General features: G+C 45.5%; 1 protein-coding gene across 1 annotated transcript in view; it reads left to right on the forward strand.

Annotated features, from left to right (window-relative positions):
* The window catches only part of disp3 (dispatched RND transporter family member 3), a 146,561-nt gene extending 136,456 nt beyond the window's left edge, over nt 1–10,105 (forward strand). The window contains exons 18-21 of the mRNA XM_089119299.1: nt 2,325–2,484; nt 2,704–2,817; nt 5,670–5,845; nt 6,917–10,105. Of these exons, the coding sequence (XP_088975425.1) occupies nt 2,325–2,484; nt 2,704–2,817; nt 5,670–5,845; nt 6,917–7,261 (795 nt within the window). The 3' untranslated portion in view covers nt 7,262–10,105. The remainder of the gene's footprint in view (nt 1–2,324; nt 2,485–2,703; nt 2,818–5,669; nt 5,846–6,916) is intronic.
* The last annotated feature ends 273 nt before the right edge of the window (nt 10,106–10,378 follow it).

The following is a 10,378-nucleotide window of genomic DNA, read 5'->3' on the forward strand; positions in this document are numbered from 1 at the left end:
CCTCAGTCGCACCACGATTGGTTTATGCGATAAATCCTGCTTCTTGTTTTCATTCCCGTTCACGAGTCATTCTGAATGAACTACATTATGGCGTCAACATTAATGGAAGCCTGATTAAAAAGTATGTAAACAACTCACACACTTATGGCTCTTTCAGACTGCACGATTTTCAAAGTAGTCAGGTCGCTGCTCTTTTCACACTGCATGACTGTCTTGGCCAGCATTCAGTCGCTGCTGTGTTCACACTGGACGATGGATCGGCGACAGAAGGTTTCACACTGCATGACTTTTGAAAAATGGCCGACAGACTCTGTCCAGCACGCTGCACGCAAACTACATTTCACAACAAACACGCGTGAGATATGAAAAGGAAACAACGCGCGACACCACACGTGCAAGACCGGAGTTCTCACGTGAGACTTTTTTTTTCGACCCGGTTGTGGTACAGCTGGTGAAACAGACACGAGTGCTCCTGCCAAATTTCTACTAATTTTTCTTCCATTTATTGTGTCCAAATAGACCGAGAAGAAGCTTTTTTTGTTGAAACAATGCCATATCATGTTGATATGTGATCTATAACTCCTCCCCGAACTCCCTGCTGCTCTGTATCTTGCTCTCTCACTGGCTGCCGGTGATCGCCGATGTAGTTTTCAGTCAAAACACTTTTCACACAGCAGGATTTTGAATCGCCGACAGGTCCAGATATTTAGCATGCCAAATATCTCACGGGCGTCGGCGACTCGTCGGTGATTCTCTCAGTTCGTGTCTTTGTTCATTCACACTGCGTGATTGTCACTCGCGTGAACGAGCGCCGATTTGCCTGTGATTTCGGGCATTTGTCGGCGATTTCTCAAAACCTGTCGGCGAGCCAAAATCGTGGCTAAAATCATGCAGTCTGAACTCGGCATTAGATATCACCGCTTTATGTCACGTCAAAATCAAACTTGAAATGTCCTAAAACCATGACGACTGTGTTTTTTTTTAAGGAAGCAATCAGCTTGGTGAAATTAAAGGACATCTTCGTGTCTGTGATCAGTTGTTTATCGAGCTTGATGACTGAAAATAAGTTGACTATTAAAAAAACAGCTGAATACTAAAGGATTATTAGGAACACCTGTTCAATTTCTCATTAATGCAATTATCTAATCAACCAATCACATGGCAGTTGCTTCAATGCATTTAGGGGTGTGGTCCTGGTCAAGACAATCTCCTGAACTCCAAACTGAATGTCAGAATGGGAAAGAAAGGGGATTTAAGCAAGTTTGAGCGTGGCATGGTTATTGGTGCCAGGCGGGCCGGTCTGAGTATTTCACAATCTGCTCAGTTACTGGGATTTTCACACACAACCATTTCTAGGGTTTACAAAGAATGGTGTGAAAAGGGAAAAACATCCAGTATGCGGCAGTCCTGTGGGCGAAAATGCCTTGTTGATGCTCGAGGTCAGAGGAGAATGGGCCGACTGATTCAAGCTGATAGAAGAGCAACTTTGACTGAAATAACCACTCGTTACAACCGAGGTATGCAGCAAAGCATTTGTGAAGCCACAACACGCACAACCTTGAGGCGGATGGGCTACAACAGCAGAAGACCCCACCGGGTACCACTCATCTCCACTACAAAGAGGAAAAAGAGGCTACAATTTGCAAGAGCTCACCAAAATTGGACAGTTGAAGACTGGAAAAATGTTCCCTGGTCTGATGAGTCTTGATTTCTGTTGAGACATTCAGATGGTAGAGTCAGAATTTGGCGTAAACAGAATGAGAACATGGATCCATCATGCCTTGTTACCACTGTGCAGGCTGGTGGTGGTGGTGTAATGGTGTGGGGAATGTTTTCTTGGCACACCTTAGGCCCCTTAGTGCCAATTGGCCATCGTTTAAATGCAACGGCCTACCTGAGCATTGTTTCTGACCATGTCCATCCCTCTGATAGCTACTTCCAGCAGGATAATGCACCATGTCACAAAGCTCAAATCATTGATGAGATGATGATCATCATTGATTGATGAGATTTATACTTTAACGTAAAAATATCAAATAGAATTGTATTTTGTTTCTTTTTATTTTCTATTTTAATGTAGGCCTAATTTAATGTGTATTTAACTTGGAAAGTGTGACAACATTAAGTGTAAATGGGATGGGACCAGAATTTACATTTAATAAAAAAAATAATAATAATAATAATATTAAACAAAAGAAAAAAAACTGTGAGGACTTCGCCTGTGAGGAGAACACCACTGCAACACTTGGTAACAGCATTATTTTCAATACTTGAAAGAAATTTAATGCAACTCTTTCTTCATTTTCATTGTCTCTATGATTCAGACCACCTACAAGGGAAAGTCTTCGTTTCAGACTCACTCTGATTTCCTGCAATGGGAGAGTTTCCTGCAGAAGCAGCTCGCCTCACTTCCAGCGTCGTCAGCCTTGAGACGAGGCTTCCAGACCTGCCAACACTGGAAACAGATCTTCATGGAAATTATAGGCAAGAGAGCAAATATTGAACTTGGAAAAGTCAGAAACCAGCTTTGTATAAAAATGGCTCTGCTTGAACAAATGAGCAATTTAAGAGCGATTAGTCTGTGGCGCAGACATCATTAACACGAGTGCTCGTTAACCTCACTCTCAACAAATGCAATAATGAATCTGCATTCAAATTCTCTAGTATTTATAGGATATTTAACCTACTCTTTATGCACTGTAGGTGTAGAGAGCGCCCTCTACAGTCTCCTGCTGTCACTTGCCATCTGCATCGCAGCAGTAGCTGTGTTTACTGCACACCCACTTCTGCTGCTGCCAATCCTGCTGAGCATTCTGGGTATGTCATACCTTTGCAAACATTGAGTCACTGCACAAAATATTAACTATTAATATTATTTTTGTTAGTATATCATTTCAACCCAAAAATCACTGGAGGAAAATTAAGCCTGCATTTTACTAATATTATAATATATGCACATGCTTGTAAAATAACACTGATTACAGTACATGAGAATCATTGAGAATAATGAAAATGACTAAAATAAGATGCATTACTGCAGATGTGCTCTCAATTAAAAAAAGAGGTCTAAAAATAATTTAATTTTATTGTTACATGAAACGATTTACTTTATCCCCTTGAAATAGTTTACCATCGTTTTATTCTATGGCCAACTAATTTTCACTGAGGATACTTAAATGATGGAGTCATCAAATGCCTTTTTCTTTCATTCTGTTGAATTTAATTGACTCATGTAATATGTATTGATGGTGAAAATCATTGCCTTTGAAATGTGCAGCTTTATTCCCCTCTCATTTATATGTTAATACAATATACCAGACATGAGCGTAATTTAACTTGCTTTCAACTAGGAATATTATCACCAGTGATTACTCAGACTGAACGAATGTACAAATTATGTGAAATGAAAAGAGACTCTGAAAACCATCCTACTTTCATGTCCAGATAAACAAGGAAATAGATTTCGAAAATGAGCAATGATGCTTGAATTCAAGTAGAGGAATGGATCAAATCAGTGAAAAGGACAACAACAGAACCAGACTGTTTATGAGCAGTTTAAAAAACACCTATTATGCTTTTTATGAAAAAGTTCTGTTACGAAGCACAGTATCACTTCAAAGGGAGTTTTTCTTTATATTAGTGTCACGGTTTCTGAACTCCCTGAAACTCCTCCATAGTATTCTTGAGTTTTCTGAACGAACATGCGCGTCTCAATATTCGTTATTTAACTAATTCCTGCCCAAGGCAAAATTCTTTTTGAGAGCTATTCAATGTGTTAAAACTCGGTTATATGGTACTCAAAGCAGTTGCCAATCCCAGCTCAGGAGGAGGGGCTTCATATGGCACTTTTCCGCTGCATGGTTTTCGGTTCGGTACGGCACGCTTTTGCGCTTTTCCACTACATGGTACGGTACAGTAGGGTTCGCTGAACCGTGACATGCCGAGCAGAACCGTACTGAGCTGTACCAAATCGTACCACGCAGTGGAAAAGCAAAGCGAACCGCGCCGAGCCGAGCCGTACCACGCAGTGGAAAAGCGAAGCGAGCCAACCGTGCCATGCCGAGCTGAACCGTACTGAGCTGTACCGAGTCGTACCACGCAGTGGAAAAGCAAAGCGAACCGCGCCGAGCGGAACCGTACGGAGCCGTACCGAGTCGTACCACGCAGTGGAAAAGCAAAGCGAACCGCGCCGAGCGGAACCGTACGGAGCCGTACCGAGTCGTACCACGCAGTGGAAAAGCAAAGCGAACCGCGCCGAGCGGAACCGTACGGAGCCGTACCGAGTCGTACCACGCAGTGGAAAAGCAAAGCGAACCGCGCCGAGCGGAACCGTACGGAGCCGTACCGAGTCGTACCACGCAGTGGAAAAGCAAAGCGAACCGCGCCGAGCGGAACCGTACGGAGCCGTACCGAGTCGTACCACGCAGTGGAAAAGCAAAGCGAACCGCGCCGAGCCGAACCGTACTGAGCCGTACCGAGTCGTACCACGCAGTGGAAAAGCAAAGTGAGCTTAAGCGAACCGAGCCGAGCCGTACCACTCAGTGGAAAAGCGAAGCGAGCCGAACCGTGCCATGCCGAGCTGAACCGCACTGAGCCGTACCGAGTCGTACCACGCAATGGAAAAGCAAAGCGAACCGCGCCGAGCCGAACCGCACTGAGCCCTACCGAGTCTTACCACGCAGTGGAAAAGCAAAGCGAACCGCGCTGAGCTGAACCGTACTGAGCCGTACCACGCAGTGAAAAAGTGAAGCGAGCCGAACCGTGCCATGCCGAGCCGAACCATACTGAGCCGTACCGAGTCGTACCACGCAGTGGAAAAGCGGAGCGAGCCGAACTGTACCATGCCAAGCCGAACCGTACTGAGCCGTACCAAGTCGTACCACGCAGTGGAAAAGCAAAGCGACCCGTGCTGAGCTGAACCGTACTGAGCCGTACCGAGTCGTACCACGCAGTGGAAAAGCGAAGCGAGCTGAACTGTGCCATGCCGAGCTGAACCGTACTGAGCCGTACCGAGTCGTACCACGCAGTGGAAAAGCGAAGCGAGCTGAACTGTGCCATGCCGAGCTGAACCGTACTGAGCCGTACCGAGTCGTACCACGCAGTGGAAAAGCGGAGCGAGCCGAACTGTACCATGCCAAGCCGAACCGTACTGAGCCGTACCAAGTCGTACCACGCAGTGGAAAAGCGAAGCGAGCTGAACTGTGCCATGCCGAGCTGAACCGTACTGAGCCGTACAGAGTCGTACCACGCAGTGGAAAAGCAAAGCGAACCGCGCTGAGCCGAACCGTACTGAGCCGTACCGAGTCGTACCACGAAGTGGAAAAGCGAAGTGAGCCGAACTGTGCCATGCCGAGCCGAACCGTACTGAGCCGTACCGAGTCGTACCACGCAGTGGAAAAGCGAAGCGAACCGTGCTGCACCAAGCCGAACCGTTCTGAGCCGTACCAGCAGTGGAAAAGCGCCATTAGATCTTCATTGAACTATATTGATAACTTGCAACCATAGTTTTTCTTGAAAAACAAGCATGCATCCAAGCATAAAAACCCATTCTAGTAGACCCCAAAACAAAACCAAGACTTGTAATAGGCATAATAGGTCCTCTTTAAAATAAGTCTTAAACCTTGAAATGACTTCATAATGCGTGTGTGTGTGTGTGTTGGCACTGGCAGGTATGGTGTGTCTGGTGGTGGCAGTGATGTATTGGCTCGGGTGGGAAATGGGTGCTGTTGAAGCCATCTCTCTCTCCATATTGGTGGGCTCTTCGGTGGACTATTGTCTGCATCTAGCGGAAGGCTATCTACTGGCGGGGGACCCTGAAACTTCAGGACTGGCCAATCACAGTTCGGTATGATTTATAAGTATCCATTACTTAACAAATGTGTCAAAATACATCTCCTGTGATGGTGAAATGGAACTGTTTTCATGATTTTTTCACATCCCTGATTGTTTCATAGATAGTGATCTGGGCACGTAACACCAGAGCTTAGTTGGATCCCGGTTTGGGACATCACTTGAACAGTTAAGACTCTGGGATTTCCTCCCACCATTGTGCCCTAGAGCAAGGCACTGAACCCTGGCGCGCTTCAGGGGAGTCATTTATATTGGTGTAGGATAAGCTAGCCTGGATAATACAGTTCGTGTTCGCAGTTGTATACGTCAGGTGCCATTTCATATGGCATTATACATAATAGCATACAGAGGACTTAATGAAGCCCTGTATAAATAATGGATTATTGATTGATTGTTGTTGATATTATAACAGTAATAATTTTAGGACTTTAGGTGTGTTTGTGCCATGATTACTATATGACCACCTGGATGTTTTACTCACATGTCACGTTTTACTCGAGACAACAACTGTGGCTAAAACTAAAAACTGCTTGAAGTTTATTTTACAATATGTACTGCAAGGTAAGTACATGGGTTAAATTCAGGGTTAGTACCTAGGTAATACTCAGTGTCATTACTACAATAAATATAGTATGTTAATGCAAAACAGGACTGTAAAACAAAGTGCTACCTAAAAACTGTGTAGACACGAACACTAGCCATTCTGACTGCAGTGCCAGGGAGAAAACCTGCTGTTACTGAGAACAAACCCAGGAGAAATGTCAACATACTGATGAGATAAACACGTCTGATCCTATATTCCGCTGTCCCTACCAGTCCTTTCCTCAAGCCCTAAGTATTGTGAATTTAATTGCTTACAGAGTTGCAAAACAGCTAAACATGATGGGCCATTTACATTTGAATTAAGAGATAGTAGGTCTATGAGACGAGGAAGTCAATTTTGAAAACATGACACCAAAGTTAGAGTCGTGAAACAGAAAGAAGACGACAAGGTGGGAGTGTTATTTTACGTGAGGGTAATGTTAAGAGATTTCTCAAGTGTCATTTCTTCTGCTTGGGCTTACAGGAGTCCTCCATCAAACGGCAGCTACGGACCCTTGAAGCAGCCAATCACGTGGGTGTTGCTATAGTCTCTAGTGCCGTCACTACAGTGATCTCAACCATTCCACTCTTTTTTTGCGTCATCGTGCCTTTCGCCAAGTTTGGTCAGATTGTGGCCATCAACACGGCAATTTCCATCGCGTTCACTCTCACGGTCACTACCGCGCTCCTGGTGACAATGGGACCCGCCGACTTCACCCGGACACCCAGAGCCGTGCTCAAAGCCGCTCTGGTGGTCCTGATCATGGGTGTCTGTGGAGGTCTGCTTTGGTGGACCGGATCACAGTTTGCTCCTGACACACTGATCTAAATCACACGGCGAACCCGTTTCAGGCCGAGGAACCTCATTCCAGGTGGATTTCAAGTGTGCATCTGTGATTTGTTTGTGACAGTGAGGCAACATACGTGAACATGAACTCATTGGGAAGCAAGTTGGGGAAAATGAAGTATTTAACATATGTGGCGCACTGTTAGAAGTTAGGAAACCCTGTACGTGAATAGTGAACAGTCTGCATGAAGGTAGTGAGCCCTGACAGACTTGGGAGATACGTCGGACACATTTAGGTGAATGACACTGTCTTGCCATGAATAGATCTGTCAGGGACTTGCATTAATGTGTGACCAAAAGTGTTGATTATTCCTCGATATTTTGTTTTATTCACAACATGGAATGAAGGGATTTAGAGGATGTGATGACATTGGTTCAAGTGTGAAGAATGCCTGAAGTCTCAGAGGAGAAGAACATGAATTCTGTGAATTCATCTCACGTGCGGGAGCAGGACAACAGTGAAGGAGAAAGTCTAAGATCAAGCTACTTTTCACCACCCTTGAGGGATGTTGCAACAGGGTTGGTGTTTAACTTGAGAGTTACTTATTTGAACCCCAAATGTTGAAGTCCTACTGTACATTTTGGTTGAAGTCAACAAGAAATGACATTCACAAGTCGTTTTACTTTTGCAATGCAACGTACATCTTTTTGAAGAGTTTGCAGAGACTCGTTCCTGGGTCTACATATTTTGTTGGTCCTGGAACAACATTTCTGGTCGAAAATTTTGTCCTAACTATATCTCTACCCATAAACCTAACCCTACACATAACTTATCCCTAAAAACAGAGGGAAAATGATAACACTGACTACGTTTACATGCAGCCAATTTTCGGGTTATGGTTGGGTTAAGATCAATATTCGGGTTTCTGAAACATTAGGAATAACCCGTTTACATGCGTGAGCAGAGAGAGTTTCTTCTGTATACATGGAATTGCAATATCCCGATGTAGACGGCGACGCGCAGTTAGCGTCTAGACATACGGATAACCTAAAGATGCAATATGCGTCATTTCCGATTCTTCTTCCTGTATCCAAAGACAACAACAACAGCAGCACGCGTTCAACTATAATGAATAGTTCAGGGCAGATAGCGGTCGCCTATGTTTGCGCTTTGATGCTGGTAACGTTACTGAGCTCGCTCCAAAAGTATGCTGTGCTGTGTCTCGCCTGGTCGTGCCATGTTTACTTCCAGTATACGGCACGCTGATTTTTGTATGCGCAGAGAAGTTTCTCTACTCAAAAGACCAAGATTTCTTGCGAATAGAACATGCGCAGAACACAAATCACTATGGGGATATGCCGATACGCGTTTGCATGACCAAAAATTCGGGTTAGAAAAGGGGTACCCCAGGTAGAATCTCCCGGTTTTTAAAATCCGGGCTTTGAGCATAGCATGGTGTTTACATGGCCATTCGCGACCGGGTTATTGCTAATATCCCGGTTTTGAACGCTGCACGTAAACGTAGTCACTGATGTAGGAGCACCTAACCCTAACTGTAAGCCTAAACAACTGAGATGGTCCTCACTGCAGAACATGAAATCCACGGGGAGGAGTCGGATCCAGGTCTAACTCCTCCCATCTTACATATACCTAAACCTACCCAGCTCCACCCCCTGATCCCTAAACCCACCCCTAAATCTACCCAGCTCCACCCCCTGATCCCTAACCCCACCTCTAAATCTACCCAGCTCCACCCCCTGATCTCTAAACCCACCCCTAAACCTACCCATCCCCCCCGATCCCTAAACCTACCCAGCTCCACCCCCTGATCCCTAAACCCATCCCTAAACCTACCCAGCTCCACCCCCTGATCCCTAAACCCACCCCTAAACCTACCCAGCTCCACCCCCTGATCCCTAACCCCACCTCTAAATCTACCCAGCTCCACCCCCTGATCCCTAAACCCACCTCTAAATCTACCCAACTCCACCCCCTGATCCCTAAACCCACCCCTAAACCTACCCAGCTCCACCCCCTGATCCCTAACCCCACCTCTAAATCTACCCAGCTCCACCCCCTGATCCCTAAACCCACCTCTAAATCTACCCAGCTCCACCCCCTGATCCCTAAACCCACCCCTAAACCTACCCATCCCCCCCTGATCCCTAAACCCACCCAGCTCCACCCCCTGATCCCTAAACCCACCCCTAAACCTACCCAGCTCCACCCCCTGATCCCTAAACCCACCTCTAAATCTACCCAGCTCCACCCCCTGATCTCTAAACCCACCCCTAAACCTACCCATCCCCCCCTGATCCCTAAACCCACCCAGCTCCACACCTGATCCCTAAACCCATCCCTAAACCTACCCAGCTCCACCCCCTGATCCCTAAACCCATCCCTAAACCTACCCAGCTCCACCCCCTGATCCCTAAACCTACCCAGCTCCACCCCCTGATCCCTAAACCCACCCAGCTCCACCCCCTGATCCCTAAACCCATCCCTAAACCTACCCAACTCCACCCCTCAGATCTGAATTCGACTCCGCCTCCTGGATATTGTGCACTGCAATGAGGTGCTACTGAAACAACTTGACATTAAAGGGATAGTTCACTTTGAAATTAATTTTTGATATGTTTTAGCTTACCTCAAGGACATCCAAGATGTAGGTGTCTTTGTTTCCAGAGCATTTTCAATTTTGACATTTTTTAGTCAAACCGTTGTTGTCTGTCAGTCATATAATGCAGTTTTAGGGGGTCCACCTCAAAGAGCATGCACAGAGAAGTCAAAATTAAACATGATTTAATAACTCGTGAATGTAAGTACACACTGATGGCCTAAGACACGAAACGAGCGGTTTGTGCGAGAAAACGAACAGTATTTAATAGGGCTGTGCAAAAATTAATTGCGATTAATCGCATCCAAAATAAAAGTCTGTGTTTACATTATATATTTGTGTGTGCTGTATATAATTATTTTGTATATATAAATACACACACATGCATGTATATTGTGATACAGATCGGGTTCTGTGTGAAGTGTAGGTGATGGAAGGAGACACAGGGTCGGCAATATCTGGGGCTCGTGCACTTTTATTTTTCACTCTTTCCACAGCGCCCTCCGCGCTCACAATAACGTCACTCAAATAAACAAATCAC

This window comes from Pimephales promelas, chromosome 14, assembly GCF_988280905.1.
Source record: "Pimephales promelas chromosome 14, fPimPro1.hap1.1, whole genome shotgun sequence".
NCBI lineage: Eukaryota > Metazoa > Chordata > Actinopteri > Cypriniformes > Leuciscidae > Pimephales > Pimephales promelas.